We start from the raw sequence: 21,841 nt of genomic DNA on the forward strand, positions 1-21,841 counted from the left end.
AGCGATGATTGAATGATGAGGAGGAGGATTGATGGAGAAAGTGTGCAGTTTTGGGGGGTTCCCGGCAACGAGGGTGTGCGAACTTTTGGTGGAGTGTGAGCGAATGCAATATTTCGAGGCTTGGCAGTGTGGCATTGTTGCCAAGATTTGTGTAGTCATGTGATATGTCATTTGCTACTTTGAGACTAGCTTCAGCCTTGCCTTGTGCCAGCCTCGCGGACAACTCGACGAGTCCCAGTATTGGGAGTCCTCAATACGGTCTTCTATTGAGCTCAGACACCATTTCTCGGGTTTGGTACGAAAAGCTTGCTACAATTGAGCATGTTATCCATTGATAAGACTGAGCATGAGCTACCAGGTTAGAGAAATCCTACTGTAACACATTTCCATGCCTCCAACATCAACGCCGGATTCGAGAGGGTATCATTACAAGCATGTCTCCAATCATCATTCATCCCATCATCTGCATCCCCCTCAAGCCTGACTCCAAGACCCAATTCCAAGTCCCACTCCTTGAGAAAGTTTTGCCTTCTTCGCCTTGATGTCAGACTCTCCAAAACTCGCCCCTCGTTTTCTGGGCTGACCAGCTTTCTTGATGGGACCAAATATCTTGCTTTGAAGTAGATTGCTTGAGCGTTCTGCGCCTTGAGACAGCCTCAAGCTCTCCTGAGAACCTGGGTTTCGTCGCAACATATCGCTCGCCATTGAACTGGCCTGAGACTCTGGAATGCTATCGTCGTTGTTGCCTTCTTCGGCATCAGATATGGAAATAGTGCTATCGCGGTCATGACGCTCTCTTTCTGCTGACTCAAGCACCATTTGAGAAGAGGGTGCGGAAAAGGGTACCACAGAAGCTGGGTAGCCGTCGTTCGTGGCAGGTCTAACTTGTACAGGTGTAGTCTGAAGGGACGACAGTGAATGAGCTCCACGAGTGTGGCCATGCTTGAATTTGGAGGTGTGGGTCCTGGTGGGCGTTGAAGGGACGCTGGCACTCTCTCCACTGAGTACTTGATCAGCGGCAAGAAGGGCTGCAATGTTTGAATGGTTCGCTGCAGGTGCAGACTCTGGAAAACGAGGCACGGGCTTCCGGTGAGGCGTCGTGAAGGTGTCGCGAGGGGTGGTGTACGATGGCGACAGGCTTTTGAACCTGGTGAAGTGCTCTCTGTTCTCGCGAATTCGCCTTTTCAGTAGAGCGTTTTCCTCTTCAAGCAATTCATTTCGATCACTCTGCAACTCGACAAGCTTCTTTGCTCGCGCCAGTCGTTTCTCTACCTCGTCACGCTCCTCCTCCAAAGCCCGGCATGTTTTGGTCAACGCCTCGATCTGAGGTTGGGGCGGCGCGACTGAGTTTCGTGACTGCATGGATGCGCGCTGCCTGTATTCAGCGGTTTGAAGGACCTCGATTTCCCGGCGACTCATCTGTTGTTCAACCTCAGCTCGTTGCGCAGCCTGATCCGCCTCCATAGCTAGAAGGCTGTGCTGCAGTTTGAAATGAGCGGCTGAGGTTCGCGCTTCGCGGACTGCTGCGACCAAATCTGTGGCCATGCTTCGCAGTTCTTCGATCTCCGCTTTTGCGATCGCATCTGGGGTTGGCAAAGCGCCAAGGACATTTGATCGGATAGCAGTTTGCGGAGGTGAGGCAAGCAAGGCGTCGATGGGAGCAGCGCTTATGCGATTGACGGGAGACTGATATCGAGGCGGCTGCGTAGACGGAGGTGGGGTCATAGAGGCTGACATTGGTGGAGGAGATGCATAAGAGGATTTGTTCATACTGTCTGCTGAGCGAGTGCGCGCGTAGGGAGGAGTGGCAGGGACCATCGAGTCTTCCGCGGGGGACTGTGAGTTCGCCATGTCGCTATCGATCTCAGACGGGGAGCCAAAATCGGGTGCCAGTGGATTCCAAGTGACCCAAATACGCAAGTAATGGCTTCCCGCAATGGGCGCCGCGCAAAAAGCCGCAAATTGGAAGTGGTGATGATAGCGACGGAGTTGCAGTGGAGATGAGCAGCAAAGCTCTTCGTAACAGTGCGTCCACTGTCAGATCGTTAGGGTCTGATATGGACAAATGAATGTCTGGAAGAGAGAGTGAGACTGGAACTCAAGCTGGAAATTTGGGTAAAGACAGAAAGATGCACAGGAGGCAGGATGATATTTGACAGATTGGAATGGGATAGTGAGGGCAAGGCCAGGGGAAGAGAGAGGGATAGGAAAGGGACAGAAGGTAGAGGGCGGAGGGGAGGCTGGGAAGAGGTTGAGGTTGAAGTTGGTGGTGGTGATGGTGGAGATGGAGCCGGAGGTGCTGGAGGTGCTTGGAGCTGGAACAGTGCGCGTTAGAGGGAGGGTGGAGCGGAGCACTAGCCCGGACAGTTTAGGCACCACGGGCGCCGGAGTGTCACCTGGGAGGCTTAAAAGTCGCGCCTCTGCTTAACTAGCCACAACTCGCACTCTAAATCGAGACGCCAGACGCGTCGAGGGCGTCAAATTGGCGTCACCGTGGCTTGGCCTAGCGTGGTAGTGATGGACAACCACAAGCCCCAGCTTTTTCCTACTGCCCCTGAGCCAATGTCAACATCGAAAAGACCTTTTTTACAGGGTTCAGCTCCCTCGAACTGGCAGTCACAGCTTCCGAGTTCTCCAGCATACTCAGCAATTGTCGGAACCAGAGCCAGATGATATCCCAACCCGAGTCCATGTCACAGCAGAACAGTCGAGGATTTGAGAAAGCTGGAAGCATGGACCACCACCACCATGAGCAGGGGTCCCATCTCCCCGTCCGTGGTACCCTTCCACGCCTGTCCAAACTCCCCATGCCACGTGCAGTGGCCTCAAGTGATAACCTGAGACTGTCTGCTCGTTCATCGCTTGTAGGAAACATCCACCACGATGATTCGCGCAAGACATCACATATTCCGCGTCCACTTGGAGAGAATGTCAATCAGTCAATCCGCTCTCGATATGGTTGGTTGGATAGACCTGGAAACCCAAGGAGCGAGTCTCCCGTGAGAGACGCTCTTCACGATGTGCAACTCACAACAATGGACACGACTCCGCCTGGCTCCAACCACGATCTCCCCGTGTTTGAGACTGGTAACGAGAACCCAACTGCAGCAAAGACCGGGACAAAGGAAAAGTACCGAACTCAACAGATATCCCCCACTCCTTCATCAATGGCACCTCGTCCAGATTCGCCAACCAAAAGACCGTTCCGACCGCCAGGGAGAAGCTCTCCGATCAAGGACATGATGGCTCTTCCCCCGGTTGTCTCCCCCGGCGAAATCTACACACCTCCAAAGGCGTTCGTGAAGGGTCAGCGCTCACGGATTGCAAAGCCACTTCGGGACTCTAGGAGGTCAACCAGTTCAGCTTTCGATGCTGCTTATAAGGAGTCTCCTGGAGCGCCACCGACAAAACTGTCAGCTCAAACTTTGAGATATAGGCCAACATACGGTGACAGAGGAGCAACGTCGCCCACACCAGCGTCAAAGGAATCTCTCTCATCCCTTTTCAGAGCCCCTTCTCCTACGCCACAGTCCAGTGGCAAGCTCGCGGTCTCCAACGTTGGCTCGCCGCCTGCACTTCTGAAGCCCCGGTCAAGAGGCGAGAATACTCTCGCGCCATCCACTCCTCCCTCGAAATCGGCAACAAAATCAAAGAAGAACGCCTCGGCTAAAGCAGATGCCCCTGTTGCTGCGGTGAGAGAATCTGAGGCACCGAATCCGCAAAAGTCGTCAGCAGCTTTGCGAGAAACGATTGCAAAGGCGAAGGCTGCGAAAAAGAAGGCTCGGGAGAGCGCTGGCACAGCAAGTGCACTGTCAGCTGAAGCGCCTGGCTGGCCCTCGGATTTCATTGATGAAGCCATGTCTTTAGACGGCGACAACAAAGGCCTCTTGCGAAAACGTATACAACAGGCTGTAACATCTGGTCATCTGAATATTGCAGCAATGAAATTGAAGGAGATACCTTCAGAAGTGATGAAAATGTATGAGTCAGAGAACAGCACGACGATTTGGGCTGAGATGGTGGACCTAATAAAACTAAACGCAGCGGACAACGAGCTAAAGGCATTGGAGGACGACATGTTTCCTGATTTTGCGGAATCAGATCTAGCTGACGATGACGAGAAGAGATGTCAATTTGGCGGTCTCGAAACATTAGACCTGCGCCGAAATCGACTGCGGCAAATACCCACGGGGTTGCGGAGATTGGAAAGACTACAGGTATTGAACTTGAGCGGCAACAAACTTGGCAACATTGCTTTCGAGGTTATCGGCCAGATTCCTCATCTGAAGGAGCTTATCATTGCGGACAATCTCATCGAAGGCACGTTGGAACTGGGCGACTGCACGCTCGAGCATCTTCAAGTTCTGGACTTGCGGGGCAACAAAATTCAGAGCTTTGGTATAGAAGGTCTATCCCTGCTCCAGAACTTGAAGGTCTTGAACATTGCCGGCAATAGGTTCTCAACACTACCCTGGAAGAGTCTACCTACCCCAACTCTGACCGAACTCACCATCTCGCGAAACCGCTTTTCGGGTACTCTGCTGTCTGATGCGCCGGCTTTCCCTGAGCTGCGTGTGTTAGACGCATCGTTCAATGAGCTAGAAAAGCTATTCGATGGCGAAAGTGCTCCAGATCTCCCCAACCTGCGGTCTCTTGTCCTAAATGGCAACAAGCTGATCGGCCTACCATCCCTAACGAGTTACGGTCAACTTCTTGCCTTGGATGTATCGGAGAACCAGCTGGAAGAGATTCCCTCGGATTTTGCGCGGCTTGAAAATCTGAAGACAGCAGATTTTGGAAACAACAACATCCGACTCGTTGCGCCCGAGATCGCGACCATGATCAACTTGTCGAGCTTCAATATCGTTGGAAATCCACTCCGCGAGAAGAAGTATCTCACGATGAACACTTCTGAGCTCAAGACGGACCTCGAGAAGAAGCTTGAATCAGACCAGTCTGCGCAGACTCCTCAACAGTTGAGCGACAACCTTACCAGCTCAAATTCCAAGGGGGAGTATCGCTACACCCCTTCCAATGGAATCCTCGACCTCTCGTCACACTCTCTTGCCACGCTCTCCGTTGCCGAGATCGACTTTTCTTCATCAGTCCACACCCTCAAACTCTCCAACAACGAGCTCACATCCTTTCCGGTTGACCTCCTGTCACACCCGTCCCTCAAATACACCCTCCAATCCCTCGACCTCTCTCACAACCCTCAACTCCACCCCACAGAGTATTTGAGTAGTGAACTCTTCCTCCCGAACCTGAAATCACTCTACATCGTTTCCACGGGTCTCACCTCTCTGGACGCACTCACAACGTACCTGAAAGCGCCCGCGCTCGCGGAGCTAAACATCTCATGCCATCGTCTGGCGGGGCACGTCCCCTGGGTTCGCGCCTGGTGGCCGAACGTCAACACCCTGCTGGCGACGGATAACTGGTTTTCTTCGGTTGACGTCGAGGGAGTCCGTGGGTTGGAAGTCCTAGACATTAGGAATAATGAGATCGAGACTCTACCGCCCAAGCTGGGCCTGTTGGGCAATCTCCCGGGCTCTAGGGAGAAATTGGAGGGCAGACTGAGGGTCTTGGAAGTCAGTGGGAACAGATTCCGCGTTCCGCGGATCACGGTGGTGGAGAAGGGCACCGAGGCCGTCCTGAAGGATCTGAGGAGGATGGTCCGCCAGGAGGAGCTCACGGACGAGTGGAGAGATGCGATATGATTGAGGGACGCTTGGGTCTTTTCGTGTGTTGAGCGTGTGTGTGTGTGTTTGTGTGTCCTGCTTACGTCCTTTCTTTTCATGTCAAATCTTGGTCCCCCCCCGAATCCCCTGTTTGGAGCGTTCAAGCCTTGCAGTGAGTGTCCCACACATACATTGCACACTCTTTTTTTCTTTTTTCTTTTCTAGGACATGTACGGGCTTGGAAGGAGATCGATCTATCTGGACCTCCTCCCCTTCCCCTGCACAGCCGATTCCTCAAGGTTCATTACCCCTTTTTTTGTACAGCCGTCGGGATACATGGACAATGTTGATGCGTGTGATGTATGTGTGGGCTATCTCTTCTCTTTTTGTATATATCTTTTGTATATAGATAGACTAGAGCCTCTTTCTTTGTGGATGGCATGGCATGGCATGGTAATTATGGGTATATAGCACGGCATAGCGGGGGCACGGGGTTTAATAAATACAATGGCGGTATGTTTTCATTCATTTCAACATTGATGATAGTCTTCACTTTTTAGGAAAAAGGTGCAGTTCTTTGGACGGGGGTTTCAATATCCATGTATATATCTTTTAAACCATGGCAGATCATTTTCACGGGAGCTGTGAAATCGTGGTGCGTTCTAGGTACACGCAAAGGTTGTCATTGAGACTACAATGGACATTCGCGTGGGGTATCTCGAGGTTCCATTAGGAGCTTTCAAGAGCGGTCCTCCCTGTCCTGAGTCCTCCTTTGGGGACTGTGCAAGATTTCGGAGCAGCCGTTGTGAAGCTCTGGAATGACTGTTGTCTAGCCCACGATCGCCGTCCTGAGTATCATCCTTTTAGTGCCTAGTTATCTTGACCTTGGTCCTTATCGGTCGTGGCCTCAATCATCACAGGTCTCATGATCCATCATGTCAATCGGATTCGTTTGTCTCGCCGCCGAATGGTCAATTCGCGCACTTTCTTTCAGGCTTCGGCGCAAGCCCCTACTGTATGTGTGATATTCAAATCTTGAACACTCCAGATTTACTCTTGATGCCATCAAAAACACAAGTCCCGTCGACGGGGACATACTGCCTCGTAAGCAGTTTGATTGCCTCCTGCGCGACCATGCCGCCTACTATACTGGAGATATTATGCAGCTCACCGCCCTGCGCACGCTCCACTTCCGTGATTGCATTGGTAATGTTCTCTCGGCTTTCCGGGTCGGATAGAACCGAAGTCACATCGTTTAGCATGTCTGGTGAGAGGTTTTTGTTGTTGAGAGCGATGAAAACAGGAAACAGGGATTCCCAATCGTTCTCAATGATGGATGTAAGACGGGAGGAGAGTTTGGAGTCCGGGAGCATGAGGCGGAGTGAAGGCAGTGCTTCTTTCTTCTGGTTCGTTAAGACCCGTACATGAGAGGCGTTCTTGCAAAAGGCTTCAATCTCCGAGTCTGGGACTTGCGAAGAAGCCGTCCTTGAAAGGGACGCTTCAATTTGTCGAACAAGCTTGGTCACCTCGGCCACGTCAGCTCGTGCTTTGGTTTTGTAGATGGTCTGAAGCTTGACATAATCTGCACTGGTGGCCTTCATGTCTGGTAGAGTTCCCGGCAGCGGTAGCACGCCGTGGCTGTCGTAGAATGTCTTGATGGCGTTTGCGACGACCCAGAAATTTGCCGAGTCTGCGGTCAGGTTGGTGCAGGAAGGCATAGACATCATCTCCTTGCACCCGCTCCCTATCGGTGGTGGAGCTATACTCTTGAGCACTGCGGCACAGGCTTCGTCGAAATTCTCTTCGCCGCCTTCTGGATTGTTTGTTCTTGCGCCCGATTTGACAAGGTCCCGAAACTCGGTCTTTTCTTTGAAGGAGGAGGGGTATTTGTCATTGTGATCGAGCCTCCACTGTCTAAGGTAGTGTAAGAGAATCAGTATGTAGGGAACGTGGCCGTGGTCGTGATCTGGTAGCGATGAGAGGTCTCCCAGAGCATCGATTTCGGCGTCGAGTTCAGGCCAGGGCGCAAGAAGACGGAGGTCTTGGGTACTTTCTGGATCAGGGTGAGTATCCACAATGGGGAATTCAGTAGGCAACTGGATTGAGAAAGAAGCAAAGAACCCGGCTGATTGGACATAGATGATTGGTATCGACTTCTCCAAAGCGTAACCACATATCCTCTCGAGCGGTTCCCGAGACACTGGAGCGCAGAGGAGGATCAGATTGTATGGCTTGAGGGAGTCTTGCGAAGGGAGCCATTCTGCCAAGGGAGCTGAAATAGCATGGCCTGTCACATCAGGATTCAATTCTTGCAGCAGACGTCTCATCTCGTCTGCTCTTGATTTGTGGAGACTGTTCGACTCGAGGAAGAAGTTGATGCCCAGATCTCTTTCAGTGACCGTCGCCGAGTCTGCGATCGTGAAGCTGCCAACGCTCGGGAGGATGAGGTTCTTTAGAGCTTCAGCACCAGCAACACTGCTGTTGGAGCCAAAGGCATCGTCTCCCACAATCAAGAGGACGTGAGACTCTTCCAGAGCGCGTTGCCCTGAGGCAGCCCATAATCTCAATTGACGGTCATATTTCCGTTCTTTGGCCGTGGGCGCTTGGAGAGGAGGCGGCGTGAGCTCGTGGGGGGCAGTCTCGGTCATGATTGAGGTAATGCGGCTGCGACAAAAGGGTTCGGCATCCCCAACCAGCTGGCTGCAGTCCTTTACAATGGTCAGCGATCAAAGATGTTGGCACTTGAGTGAGAACGGGCGAGACAGGCGTGAATTGCCTGCGCCCTGAGGGGGAAATTCCTGGCCAATCTTCGGGGAAACTCATCCGATCGACGTCAGCGGAACTGCTCTAGGGCAGCCTCTAGGGCAGCCTCCAGGCCAGCCTCTAGGTAGGTGGTAACAGTGGTTGTGTCCAGGTGTGGCTAGTGCTGCGAGTGTGGCTAATACTTAATACTTTGCAGGTTGGTTGAGCGCCTTGCCCTGAGCAGTTCCCCCACCATAACAGGTCCCCGCCCCCGTCACCACCGTGTGTATCCCAACTTGCTCCTTCACTGGCTAAAGCTTCACTCCAATATCTCCTGATCATTGAGGAACTCCAGTCTTTACTCCAATTGCGGCATTGGCGGCGATGTCTTTGTTGAGATAAGTCATCTGTCGTCGCGTACGTAATCCAGTTAGACCTTTCCGATTTGTGCCTTTTTTTATGGTCGCAATCTGTGAGTGACAAGATTCCCTCCTCAACCGTTGTGTCACCCCGTCTCATGGTATTTATTCAGCTAACTTCTCGTAGATAGACAGGCTAGAACCTTTTCCTTTATACTGCGCGATAGATCTGCCTGCATTGTTCAGCTTCACAACCCTACAGCAGCTGTTTGCATCTCCCGCAAAAGATACTTTCACCAAACTCGCGGCCTCGCGAAGGGTACCATGGCCGCCGAGATTGAAGCTGCCAAAAAGGCAGCTGCTCTCGAAGCTGTCAAGAACCACTTCCCCCCAAGCCCGCGCTTCGTGGGAATCGGCTCCGGCACGACCATCGTCTACGTGGTGGAAGCCATCAAAAACTGCGGCGTCGACGTCTCAAGAGTCGGCTTTGTGCCAACAGGATACCAGTCCAAACAACTCATCATAAATGCGGGTTTGGTACCAATCGAGTTTGATGCGCTGCCGGACGATGCCATGATTGATGTGAATTTCGATGGCGCAGATGAGGTGGATGAGGAGTTGAACTGCATCAAGGGTGGAGGTGCTTGTCTGTACCAAGAAAAACTAGTGGCTATGAGGTCAAAACAGTTTGTTTGCGTCGCTGGTATGTCGGTCCCTTTACCCCTGTGGCGGGCAGCCTTCCTAACCAGCCGCAGACTATCGCAAGCTCCAGCGCCGTCTGGTCACCAAATGGCCTACTATCCCCATAGAGGTGGAACCAAAGGCCGCCCGGCAGGTCATGAAGAGGCTACGAATGCTCGGCAGTCACAGCGCATCAGGCGTAGGTCCGATGATCAGAGAAGGCCACCTCGCAAAAGCCGGCCCTGTCAAGACGGATCAAGACTTCTTCATCGTCGACGCTCCTTTCCCTCATCCACTCCTGATAGCCGACGATCTCACACCCGAAAGACCAGGCGACGGTGAAAATGGATATTGGGAGGTAGAACAGCTCGCTCGAGCTATCAAGGATATCAATGGGGTGCTTGCCGTCGGCCTTTTCTGTGGACCTACTGGTCCCGAGGCCGCGGCGGCTGGTGTAATTGGCGGCCAGAGACCGATTGCTTGCTATTTCGGCATGGCCGACGGCACTGTGTCGGTGCGAGCAGCTCGACATAAGCGGGACTCCATCATCGCCAAATACCCGCCGTTAGTCCCAGTGCATAGCTCTGAACCCGGCGTTGTGGCGGCAGCACCTTGATAGACTTGGTCGGTAGCGGAGGCATATCATGAATACCGCCCCTGGTGTGCATGGGTTTGCGTCAAGTTCATTTTGCTTTCCTCTTGACCTCATTCTCGCCGAGCTCGCGAATGAAAATCCCGACAGAACCCTCGGCAAATTCCTCCTTGCCATCTTCAAATCCCGGGCTGATCGCAGTAGCCAGATATCGTCCATTCGAACTGAAAGAGAGGGCGGCAACACTTGAGGCGAGCTTGGGGTAGATGCGGATCCTTCGTTTTGCAACAGCATCCCAAATAGCCACCACTCCATCACCTCCACCAGTCGCAAACGTGCCATGGATAGGATGAAACGCTATGGCGTTGACCGGGTAAACGACGTCCACATCATCGATCGGTTGGCGGTGGCATTTGAATGCGTACTTGCGAGCCTGTGAATCGTTCGACGGATCAAACCACTCCACCGCAACACGGCCTTCAATACTCGATGAGGCATACCCTTCGTCGTTCGGCATGCAGTCCACCGCCCTGGTCATGAACTTCAGGCTACTCTCTCTTCTCTGCCACGGCTCGATGTCGAGTCTGTTCTGTAGTGAATTCGCCGAACTCCTGCACTCGCTCGCTAGGGTCTTCAGCTCGTAGATGTGGACTGCTCGGTTCGCCATGGCGACGACCAATTTCGAGGGCGAGACGGCCAGGGAGAATGGTTTCGACGGCAGGTTGATTGTCGCGGTCGACCACCCTGCGTCTCCACCGGGGTGGATGTGCACCGTCGAGTCCCACGCCGCGGAGACAACCAGTGAGTGCTCCTTGCTGTAGACGACCGATCGGACTCCGTTGTCGTGTGTGCTCAAAACAGTCTGCGTCCCGGAGGGTACATCGATTCTGCCAAACAAAGAATTCTACAGTCAATCTTTTCATGTTCTTCCCAGATTGTCAATTCCATTTCTATTCGTACCTTCTGACATCCCAATCCAAGCACGCCGTGTAGATCTCATTGTCACTGTTGCCAAAACACACATCGAGTACGGGTGCGCGGTGCTCGAACTTGGCGACTTGCGTACACATCTTGCCATCCGTCACTTCGTAGATGTAGGCGTGCTTGTCCCACGAGGCGACGGCGAAGCGCTGCGAGTCTGGATGGGGTGAGAATCGCAGGGCTGAGATTGCGTCGGCAGGAGGGTCGGCGATGGAGAGTTGATCTATAGAGAGATTCAGCAGTGCATCATCAAACAAGGGCCGCAAAGACGTGACTTACTACTCGACATGTTGGAATCGACCGTTTCTGTGTAAATGCAACTCTTTCTGATGGTTTGCGTGGTGATGCGACACAGATGGATTTTGTGTAAGGCGCGAGCAAAACAAATAGATTGCGCTGGAGCGGCAAAAGTTCTGCCGCCCGTCACCGCCTCGGTACCTTGCAGCTCATTAATTGCGACAGCCTTGCCCCGCCCGTTGGCCAGCCTTGTCATCAATCAACACCATAGTCGTTACAACTTTTGCTTCAATGGGTTACAAGCACGACCGGGTGAGGTTGGCATTCGTGATTCCCAATGTGCTGTTAGCGATGAAATGTACCGGCACGTTACGTTGTATCAATATGGAGACATTTGCAAACTTTTGATGCCATGATACGTCTCGACGGATGCATTAACGAATGGTTCATTTCGATCCAAAGGTTGAGACTATTGCACGAGATAAGCCCGTAGCGGGAAACAGGGGGATAAAGGGAAAGAAGTCGAGGTTTTTGTGACGATAAATGACTTTTTGACATATTCAAGCGATATTAAACTCGTCCGCGGTCCCTCCCATCATCATCTTCCTGTTCATTCGGATCTTCTCCCTCATTTTCCGCGCCGCTTCATCAGCGTCACCGGCATTGTCCACATCGGCATCGGCATCTCGTGTCCTTGCTCTGTCGCCGCCTACATGCCGTATGGCACCACTATCCGTCGCGCTCCGCCCCCTCTTCGACCCGGCGGCCTTCTTGTTCCGGCCCACCCCCATCCCACTTGGCGTCTCTCTCAAGCCGAAACTCTTACAAAGATGGCCCAGGTGCAGCTCCTTGATATCGAACCACTTTCTCTCACTGGCGATGTGCGTCGCATAGGCCCTCACGTGGCTTTGGAAAGCTCTCTTCGCTAAGTCTTTGTTTTGCGGGGATGACAAGATGAAGCGCTCGAGCGAGAGTTGAAGGTCCGTGGCGCGAGATTGCCAATCTGCACCACCCTTCTCGCTCTTGTGGGTTTTATTCTTGGTCGGAATAACGCCGCTGAGTGGCGTGAAACCCTTTTTGAGCACTTCCTCAGCGGACACGGAGGAGACATTCGCCACGGTATCGGATCCTGTCTTGTATGAGCTTTTCAGCACCGAGACGTAGCCTTCTTCCTTGCCCGGGAGTAGGAAAATGATAGCTCTGCCATCCCGTCCCAGACGAGCGGTGCGCCCAATCCGATGCACGTGGTCTTCGGCGCTGAATGCCGGATCGTACTCAATCACAAGATCGAGGTTGGGTAGGTCAAGGCCGCGAGAGGCGACGTCCGTGGCGACCAACAGAGACGGAGAAGTGGTGGCGGCGAAGCGTTTGACGATGTTGGTGCGGGTGATTTGAGGCAGAGATCCGTGCAGTTTGTAAAGCGTTACTTGGTTGTGCGAGGACGAGAGGGTAGGGGAGGGCAGGATCGAGTCGGAGACGGATGGGTCACGGGTCGAGGTTGGCGAGGGTTTGCCAGCTTCAACATCTTCGGCCTGAGAGTCGGTTTCCCCGTGGTCATGTTCAGGTTCCTTATCCTCTGAAGAATCATGTCCCTCGAATGCCGTTGTGAATGCCTTGAAATGGAATTCGACGGAATCCGCGCAAGAGACAAAAACGATGGCCTTCATGACTGATCCCTTTCGCGCGAAGGTTCGCTTTAGTAATGCTGTAAGTGTGACGAACCTGAGTTTTGCAGCCGCGATGATATAGGATTGCTTGAGCTGTGCTGGAGCTAGGAATGCGGAATCCCTCGTGCCGTTGCCATTCGTCGTCGCGTCGCCGGCTGCCTCTCCTTGTCCTAGTCCATCGCCGTCCCCAGAATCACCTTTGATTAGGACAGCATCTTTCAGGCTTATCTCCCCCAGCTTCTGTACGTTCATCTTCAATGTCGCCGAACACAGCACCGTTGTCCGTTTTTCAGGCAGACCCGGCCATTTGCTGCTGCCCCTCGGCCTCTTTTTCTGATCTAGAGTCTTCACGATCTTGGTAATGTCCTCTTCAAATCCGAGATCCACCAATCGATCCCCCTCATCTAGGACCAGCCACCGGACGTTGCTCACATCCAGCGCCTTTGTATTTTCCAGGTGGTCAACTAATCGACCGGGCGTCGCCACCAAAATGTTGAGACCCTTTCGCATGCGTGCTTTCTCTGATTTCTTCTTTTCGCCCCCTATTACATGGCCAGCGACGATATAGTGCGCACAACCGAGCAAGCGCTCGAGAACGACAGAGATCTGTTTGCACAGCTCGCGGGTCGGAGCAAGGATGATGGCGAAAAGACCAGAGTCGCGATGTAGCATCGACGGATCTTGTGTGTAATCTTCTTTATTTTCTGCCACTTGTTCAGACATGGTCATGATTCGCTGTACCAAAGGGAGTAGATATGCCAACGTCTTCCCGGAGCCGGTCTCCGACTGTATGAATGCATCGCTGTCGTCCTTTAGCATTTGTGAAACCGCTGCCTTTTGGATCGCCGTAGGGGTTTTGAGGTTCATCTTGGTTAAGAGATGCGTAGCTATGGTGGAGGAAAGGCCGAGAGATGTGAAGGTGTCAATACCATCAATCAGAGGGGCGTTAGAAGGCGCCGTTGGCTTCTCTTCTTCTCCGCTATCCTTGAGTTGTTCCACAGCGGTCGATGGCTTCGGATTGTAGGTGAAGAGTGAAGAAATAACTTCGCGAGGGCCTGCTGTAGGTGGCCTCTGCTCATTATTTCGCCTCTGCGCGGGATGTTGAACTTGTGCTGAATCTGGCACATGTCCATTTTCACGCCTCCTCTTAGCCGGTCGAGCATCTGGGAATTCATCAGATTGACCTCCGTGTGTATGTTTATTCGTTCGGCCCTCGAAGCGGCCCTGCGCTATAGGGACTGTGTTTACATCGTGTTGTCTCTTCTGGTCGCCGCCTCTTTCCCGTCTCTGAGCTGACCTTTTCGCTCTCAGACGGTCTCTCCACGACCCACCTTTGAATTTGCGCGTGCTGTTGGCAGCGGCAGAGGGAAGGCTCTCGTCGACGGAGAAGTTCAGGAACATGCCATCGTCGGCCATTTTCATCGGTTCGGTGCTCCTCTAGAGAATTCAAAGATGCAGATCTCGAACTTTTTTTTCTGTGGCCGAGGGAATGCGGAGAAACACATTCTCCGATTGGCTGGCCTTGTCTAGCCTCGTTCGGCGTCGGTAACGCAGCTGCGGACCTCGATTCACCTTCGACGCTTCACTTCTACGCTGCACATTGTATCATGAGCGCCTTGACTCACCCTCAAGAGACGGTGAGTTCAAGAGTGTCAAAATGAGGTTGCTGTCTCTGCAACCTGCGACTCACACTTCGTTTCATCCCCCTCCCGTCCACACCACCCCCACTCGAGCTGGCAGCTATGGATAGACTCGCATTGAGGTCGGCCGGCTTCCGAAGTTGGACGGCGACGAAATCACCATGGCAGCGACGAATATCTCCCTTCGTGGCTCTGCCATCATACATATTACGATGGAACTCGACCTCCACTCCGCCTGCCTCCCCCTTCCCTGTCTTCCGACACGTAAACCAACTCCGCGCCTTGCGCAGGAAGCTCCTCCTTCAAGGACGTACTGTGGGCTTCGTCCCAACGATGGGGGCTCTACATGAAGGCCACCTCTCCCTTGTACGCCACGCCCTTCAAGAGAACACTGACGTCTTTATTTCTATCTTCGTCAATCCTACCCAATTTGCTGCGCACGAGGATCTCGATTCCTACCCAGTCACCTGGAATGAAGACATGGAGAAACTTCAAAAGCTGCAAATGGAACACATCGCGACTGTGGGCCGGTCGCAGAGGCCTGGGGCGATACGGGGTGTCTTCGCGCCCACTGTCAAGACCATGTATCCTACGCTCCCGCCCACTTCAGACATCGCTGGTCCCGGCTCCTTCGTCACAATCACGCCCCTTGGGTCTCAACTCGAGGGAGCATCGCGCCCGATATTTTTCCGTGGCGTCGCGACAGTCTGCACCAAGTTGTTCAACATTGTCCAAGCTGACCGCGTCTATTTTGGGCAGAAGGATATCCAGCAGTCGGTCCTCATCAAACGTATGGTTAAGGATTTCCACATTCCTACCGAAGTTCGCGTCGTGCCGACGGAAAGAGAATCGGACGGATTGGCCATGAGTAGCCGAAATGTCTATCTTGGAGATCGGCGAAGGGAAGATGCTACGGTCCTTTCAAGGGCTCTTTTAGCTGCGCGTGACCTGTATAACACGGGTGTATTGGATGTAAGGCGCCTGCGCAGAGCCGCGTTCAACGTCTTTGAGGAGGACGCCGCAAGAATTAGAAGTGATGGCCGAGTCGGTCCGAGCGGCCGCCTTGAGATCGACTACATTGCGATGAGCCAACCAGACACAATGGGAACCATTATGGACGACGAGAAAGTCAATCCGCGCATCGGCGCCATCGTCAGTGCCGCGATGATCGTCTCTCCAGTCGACAAGCCAAAAACCCAGGAGGAGCTGAATCAACGGAGCGTCAGGCTCATCGACAATGTGATACTGGAACCCCGCGTAAGTAGGAAAGAGCGGAAGTATCTCAGACAGCACGCTGCGAATCCCGGGAAACATCGCAAAGTTTCACAACTAAGCATTCGGAAGATCAGTCAGGGAAGGCAAGAGGATTTGAGGCCAGAGGAACAGGCTGATGCTGTGGGAGGAGTACCAGTCGAAGAATTAAAGCAATGAAGCGCAGAGTGCGTAAGTTTGGATATCGAGCATGCGCATTGCAGGGGAAAAGCGTTGTCAGTATATATCCCACAATGAAATTTTGCCATCTTTACCGCCAGCACCTAGCCAATGCGTCCGTCGGGCTTTCTCTTCCCGTTGTTGCTTTATCATGTCGAGCGCATTCCTGGGCTGTGTGAGATCTTTTGTGGCAGTATTGCTCGATAACACTGCGTTTCCACCGGGACTAGCAGATGAAGAAGGAGGGACATCTTCCGTGACATCCGCATCGAGAGTCACAATAGGATCAATGATCGCAAAAGCGGTGGAATAGCATCCAACTTTATGCCACTTCAGCACCGCCAATTCCTTCATCGTCTTGCACGAATACACGCGCACTCGCCCGTCCCAGCCCGCGGTGGCGAAGATCTTGCCGTCGGAGCGCACGCTGAGCCCCTGCTGGCCGGAATGTTTTGTGTTGAGGGACTTTTCGCTTTCCAGGTCCTTTGATTCGACATTGCTGAGTGAAGGTAGACAGAATTTGGAGATGAGCGAGTCGGCGCTGGACGTGAGAAAGTGTGTCTTGGAGGGGAGCATGGCGAGCGATAAAATGGGCTGCGTGTGCGCTTTGCAGCTGGTGATTTTTTGCCATCTCTCCGAACTGTTTGGGTTGCTGAGATCTCCTGCATGACTGTGCACAGTGATTCGTCCGTCCTCGTAGCCCGAGACAAGCACGAGTCGTGAAGCAGTGTCGGTCGTCTGGTGGAAGAGGCAGACAGCCATCACCATCCCCGTAGGGCTGTCCTTGTCTGACCTGATCTGCGACACTCGTCTTTCTGATGGCAGTTGGAAGATGTCAATGCCCCCTGAGTCGAGGCCATTCGGCGAGGCAATGAGTTGAGGGGCGGCTTCCTCGCTTGCTGGTTGTCGGGGATCCTGGTGGCATATGGAGAAGGCACAAAAATTGAGGGCGTTGACCGACATGGAATGAAGTAGCCATGGCTGCGGATGGTCTGAAGATGATGATGCTGCTGCTGAGCCATCCGATTCAGACGGCAGTTTTGTACTCAGACCCGCGAGATCTTCCTGTCGAAGTTGCCAGACGCGGAGTTTATGGTCCCTTCCGTGGCTTTATGATGTCGCGCGTTTCAGTCGGTTTTCCTCGCGGTGGGGAGATTATCAAAACTCAAGGGGTTGATAGTTGCGCTTACCTTACAAGTCTGCCTGTCGTCCAATGCTCGATGTGCAAGATGCCCGCCTCGTGCGCCTTCCATACAGCCACGGGTCGTTTGGACGAGAGACTCCATATTACCATCCACCCGTCGCTGTCTCCGGAGGCAAGTAGTGCGTTGTCGGCGTAGAAGTGAAGGGCATGGACGGCGGCTTCGTGACCTCGCAGGATGTAGGCAGGTACTGCTGGACTGGGCTCCATGGTGTGTATGGTGGTTCCGTTCAAGTTGGCATGTCTGGGCGCTGTCCGAGATTGAGGATCTTAATTTGATATGGGCTGCGAAACGAGAAGGCGAGGAAACCGCTGCATCGAATCGCAAAGGGAAGGTCCGCTGTCGTTGAAGCACAACACGATGCCTGAGTAAAGTGACATAGTCTGACGAGGATGTGTTCCTTGGCAACACAAATGAAGTCCTTCTCTGTTTAGCCGACGGTCGCCTTCAATACTGATGGTAATAAAATTAGACTTAGAGAGGGAGCTTTCTGTATTGTAACTACAGCACTGACATTGTTTGGCACAGTGGCCTCTGAGTTGTCATTGAGCCTTTGTTGAATACTCGAAAGATTGAGGTGCACTTTGTCTGTGCTTGTCAGACAGACGCTCTCCAAGGGTTTTCGCAGAATGTGCGCAGTCTGACATCAGGAAAACCCTGTTTTCTGATTTGTCTCGCGGACCCTCAACAACGCGAAGTGGTTACCCTTTGCGAGCCAAATGAACAGTACAATTGCAAGACAGTAGGGTATTATTTTTGAGTGTTGCCAATTTGTCTGGTATGAATGAATAGCAACTGGTATAGTCATATCCTGAGTGGTCACTTTGGGAGGTAGTACCCACCCTTAACTTAATTAGGTTGGTGTGGAATTCCAGCTTAGTCATGAACCCCCACATTTGAATATGATGATTGGCCAGTGTTTCTCACACACCCAAAACGGAAATCTCTCTTTTCTCTCAACACCACCACCAAAATGCCATCTCCTTCCACAAAAACTCAAAATATATACAAAAAAACCTCAAAAACTCCTATGTGCCCACTGCAGGAATCGAACCTACGATCTTCTCATTGGCTAGATTCAAAATCTACGAGTGAGACGCCTTACCACTGAGCCAAGCGGGCTATCACTTGTGTGTGATATTTAACTGGTAAATTGGAGGATGCAATTAATAAATGTAGAGAAAAGATGTCCCACACGATCGGACGGAGGGCTGGCCACCCCTCCGTATGACTTTGACTAAGGTTGGTTGGATTGTTCGAACTTCGGGCGTCCAATGAACACCCCCCTTGCTTACGAGCAGAATTCGGGGCGAAATCGCTGTGGATTTCGGGTATACTACGGAATCTTCCGTGCTCGCTTGGAAGGCATGGGTTTCAGCTTGCAAAGGGCGATTCAGGAATCAAGTTGCGCGCTGAATCCCAAGACTTTTTCAGCGCATCCACGGGTGATATTGGCAGCTAAAACATTGGGACCCAGCCTCCGGTATCGAAACAATACAGAATCCACAGGGGACAAATCACCTGTCTTTCACGTAAATGGGGTTTCTCAAAAAGTTTACAGTCCACAATCAACAATCATCCGGGCCCTGGGGGACGGTTCAGGCACCCTAGTCTCTGGAATCTTACAGGGTCGCGTGGGGAAGAAACCGTTCCTGGGATGTTGATGCGAGGCGTCCACGAGGTGACCCGGCGGTCTGGTTGAGGCTGCCACGTTTTTTGCTAAGAGATGACGCTACGAAGACGGGTGGAAGTAATGTATGAACCTTGACGGGGGCTTGGGAGGGTAGTCTCATGCAGGAGGCGATTTGTTCTGGAAGCGAGGGGGATAGGGATGGGGCCGTGAGGATTCCTGCATGCAGGACTGAGTCGACGCGATGCGACAGAGTTTGAGCTGTGCAGGGGCTGTACTCGGCAGTGAAACTTATTCCTTGCAAAAAGGCCAGACACGCGAGTAAAGGCTCGCCTGATGAAGGGAGAGAAGGGCCAGAGGCTGACAAGGACCATTTCCCTGTGGTTACTGAAGAATGTATTCTACTCCTAGGTTGTGTAGCTTAAGGCTGGCGGAAGAGGCCACGTACCTTATGCTTTAGGCGTCAAGACTAGTGATTTTGTGCGGCTTGGTCGCAAGGTTTCAGAATCAACGCGCAGCCGTCTCAGCTCAGCAGGCGGGAGACTGAGCCACATCACTCGCATGAAAACCGACTATGAGGCACTATTGCCACGTGGAAGCAAACCCTCACCAGCCACAGTTAGTCTCGATCGGGCCAGCAATCACCTCGAAGCGAGCTCACTTTCGGCTGGAGTCGTCCGGGCGACACGCCTGAGGGATGCAGCGGGTGCCAGGGGGCGCCTGTTCGGGCACCCCGAGGGTAGGGTCAGCCGGAGGGGTCGCCCAGAGAGGAAGACATATGCAGACGAGGGAGCCGAAATAGGCAACTGGAAAGCCACAGTGCATGAATCGAGACTCTAGGCCTTGGGGACTTCGTATTGGGTCAGCAAAAGGCCCAAGGAGGGGTACACAGGGGTTGTCGGGTGTGAGGGGGGAAAAGGGTGAGGGGAAAAGGGAGTCATCGGATGAGGGCAAGTTCGACAAATGTAAGGAATGTGGGAGAACATCCCCGGGCCGCCAAGTTGACGCTGAAGGTTAGAGTTCGTTTGGGGGTGATAGAAGCTAGCAATGGCCTAGAGACGAGGACAAATTGGGATAACGCTTTATGTAGGGACGACAAAGGAACAAGCTGGAAGCAAGGGAAGGGCCTGTAGATTGGTAGCAAAAACCGATCTCCGGGACGAGGAAGCTGAAGAGGGGCGGAAGCGATGCAAGAATCCATAATCTGACTGGCTCTTGACCTCGGAGACACTGGCCGGGGTTGTGGGATGAAAACAGCATAGGAAGCGAATGAAGCCCGAGAGGCAGGGGTGTATTCGCCGAGTTGGGCCTCAAGGCAGGAAGGTGATCCCCAAACAGGTACCACGCGGTCACCCCAAATGAGCTTCTCAGACGTCAGGCAACGCCGTGGTCGAGAACGGTCCGATGGATTGAACGAGCGAGGATCCATCTGTGAGCATAAGAAGGGACAAGCATTGATAGACAGGCGCATTGACTGGGTTTGACAAAGGGCGAGATCTCGGGAGGAGGTAACGAGTCGGAGGAGGAGGAAGAGGAGGGGGGTGGAGGTGGAGGTTTGCGATGGATGATGATATTGATGAGGATGGTGATGGTGACACGCCAGGTGATGATGATGATATTGTTTGACTTGACGGTGAACGGGGGCCAACCATGGGTACCTGGAAAGGAGCGTATACTTGAGTTGCCAATCACTTCCCATCACCTCCTAGTTGAAGCCAAGCCAGAAGCCAGAAACCAACAGAAATCCAAATCGTGCACGGCGATCATCCAGAAACCCCGATCTGCCCTGATAATTGTCATGCATTCCTGCTCATTGCTGCCCAGATGTTGCTGAAGTGGTGCCTGTTCAGCTGTCAACAGACACCAGGCTGGGGCTGCTGAATGTCCAGTGGGTTGCTGTGGGCTGCTGTGGTCTTGCATCAGCTGCGGTGATGATGGAAGGATTTACAGGGCAGTGGCCGCCCATACAGGGTACCTAGGTAGGTACCCAGGTAGGTCATGCCTGAAACTACCAGTCAAGGTAGCTAGAAGAAGAATTGGGGAAGCGAGTACGCTGCCCAGGCTGCCCGGGCTGCCCCTTCGCAGGCTCCCGGTACCTTGGTGGGCTCTGGCCTCTAGGCTCTAGGCTCTAGGTTCTCCGCGGCCTCCCTAAGAATCCCCACTAGCCATTATTACTCGTTAGACGCTGTCGGCCTCCCCCGGCAGCCTCGAAGCCTTCCAGCACTAACCCACTCGGCCCCTAGCCTTAAAGCCACACCTAGCCCAGCCCACCCCCTGGTCGGCCTTCCTGAGAGCAGCAAGACTAGCCTAAGCTAACGAGGACAGGGGCCAGGGTTCCAGTGCTGATCCCTACTAAAGCCGCCCCTCCCACCCAATCACGTCGGCCGTGGGACTCGCCTTCTCCGTATCGTCCAGGGCGGAGTCTCAGTTAAGCTGATCCAACATCCCAGCAGTTATTTGCTGCATGGGCGTCTGCTAAGGTTTCTGATTTCTGATTTTGCGAAACGAAACCAAAAAAACCAGGCGAGGAAAAAAAAGCAAAAAGAACGAATATGTAAAGCCACAACCTAAACTGTCAGCGTGCCAAACTCCCGGAATCAGGCTAGCGAAATGCCCCCCCAGCGCCAGCGCCAGCACCACTACAAACACCATCACCACCTCCAGCAACGGCCACGGCAGCACCAAGCAGCATCTCCATTCCTTCAGCAAGCAATCGTTTCGCGTCCTGTCCGATTCCCATCTTCCATCAAACGTCTGGACCCGCGCCTCATCTTTCCTTAATTGCCCCCAATGTCCGCTCCCCCACTCGTACCACCACCACGACCATCACAACTACCGCTGCCACTCCTCCCATAGAAGCGACTTGACAGAGCCTACTTCTTGAAAGCATATTCATCGACCTCTTCTGGTTTCCAAGTTTCCCTCCAGACAAGCTGTTGACTACCCAAGGTATGTTCCATCTCATTTATCAAGGATTAGGAAAAATAGAGAGAGGGCG

General features: G+C 53.0%; 8 protein-coding genes and 1 non-coding gene across 9 annotated transcripts; 3 read left to right on the top strand and 6 right to left on the bottom strand.

Annotated features, from left to right (window-relative positions):
• Positions 1-474: 474 nt before the first annotated feature.
• Z520_00579 (uncharacterized protein) lies at positions 475-1,851 on the bottom strand (the record flags this gene model as incomplete). Its single annotated transcript, XM_016771100.1, has 1 exon — positions 475-1,851. One exon carries the CDS (start codon positions 1,849-1,851, stop codon positions 475-477), a length of 1,377 nt encoding a protein of 458 aa, XP_016638010.1.
• Positions 1,852-2,690: 839 nt separating this feature from the next.
• Z520_00580 (uncharacterized protein) lies at positions 2,691-5,720 on the top strand (the record flags this gene model as incomplete). Its single annotated transcript, XM_016771101.1, has 1 exon — positions 2,691-5,720. One exon carries the CDS (start codon positions 2,691-2,693, stop codon positions 5,718-5,720), a length of 3,030 nt encoding a protein of 1,009 aa, XP_016638011.1.
• A 989-nt stretch (positions 5,721-6,709) lies between these two features.
• On the bottom strand, positions 6,710-8,329 carry Z520_00581 (uncharacterized protein; the record flags this gene model as incomplete). The annotated part of the gene is made up of 1 exon (XM_016771102.1): positions 6,710-8,329. The coding sequence occupies one exon, from the start codon at positions 8,327-8,329 to the stop codon at positions 6,710-6,712; it is 1,620 nt and encodes a 539-aa protein (XP_016638012.1).
• A 777-nt stretch (positions 8,330-9,106) lies between these two features.
• Z520_00582 (uncharacterized protein) lies at positions 9,107-10,079 on the top strand (the record flags this gene model as incomplete). The annotated part of the gene is made up of 2 exons (XM_016771103.1): positions 9,107-9,485; positions 9,538-10,079. The coding sequence occupies 2 exons, from the start codon at positions 9,107-9,109 to the stop codon at positions 10,077-10,079; spliced, it is 921 nt and encodes a 306-aa protein (XP_016638013.1).
• A 67-nt stretch (positions 10,080-10,146) lies between these two features.
• Positions 10,147-11,325, bottom strand: Z520_00583 (uncharacterized protein; the record flags this gene model as incomplete). Its single annotated transcript, XM_016771104.1, has 3 exons — positions 10,147-10,942; positions 11,016-11,259; positions 11,316-11,325. 3 exons carry the CDS (start codon positions 11,323-11,325, stop codon positions 10,147-10,149), a joined length of 1,050 nt encoding a protein of 349 aa, XP_016638014.1.
• A 508-nt stretch (positions 11,326-11,833) lies between these two features.
• Positions 11,834-14,356, bottom strand: Z520_00584 (uncharacterized protein; the record flags this gene model as incomplete). The annotated part of the gene is made up of 1 exon (XM_016771105.1): positions 11,834-14,356. One exon carries the CDS (start codon positions 14,354-14,356, stop codon positions 11,834-11,836), a length of 2,523 nt encoding a protein of 840 aa, XP_016638015.1.
• A 326-nt stretch (positions 14,357-14,682) lies between these two features.
• Positions 14,683-16,011, top strand: Z520_00585 (uncharacterized protein; the record flags this gene model as incomplete). The annotated part of the gene is made up of 1 exon (XM_016771106.1): positions 14,683-16,011. The coding sequence occupies one exon, from the start codon at positions 14,683-14,685 to the stop codon at positions 16,009-16,011; it is 1,329 nt and encodes a 442-aa protein (XP_016638016.1).
• Positions 16,012-16,068: 57 nt separating this feature from the next.
• On the bottom strand, positions 16,069-17,422 carry Z520_00586 (uncharacterized protein; the record flags this gene model as incomplete). The annotated part of the gene is made up of 2 exons (XM_016771107.1): positions 16,069-17,119; positions 17,202-17,422. The coding sequence occupies 2 exons, from the start codon at positions 17,420-17,422 to the stop codon at positions 16,069-16,071; spliced, it is 1,272 nt and encodes a 423-aa protein (XP_016638017.1).
• Positions 17,423-18,246: 824 nt separating this feature from the next.
• On the bottom strand, positions 18,247-18,335 carry Z520_00587. Its single transcript has one exon. It is a non-coding gene; the product is annotated as a tRNA-Thr (tRNA).
• Between the last annotated feature and the right edge of the window lie 3,506 nt (positions 18,336-21,841).

This window comes from Fonsecaea multimorphosa (assembly GCF_000836435.1).
Source record: "Fonsecaea multimorphosa CBS 102226 unplaced genomic scaffold supercont1.1, whole genome shotgun sequence".
Lineage (NCBI taxonomy): Eukaryota > Fungi > Ascomycota > Eurotiomycetes > Chaetothyriales > Herpotrichiellaceae > Fonsecaea > Fonsecaea multimorphosa.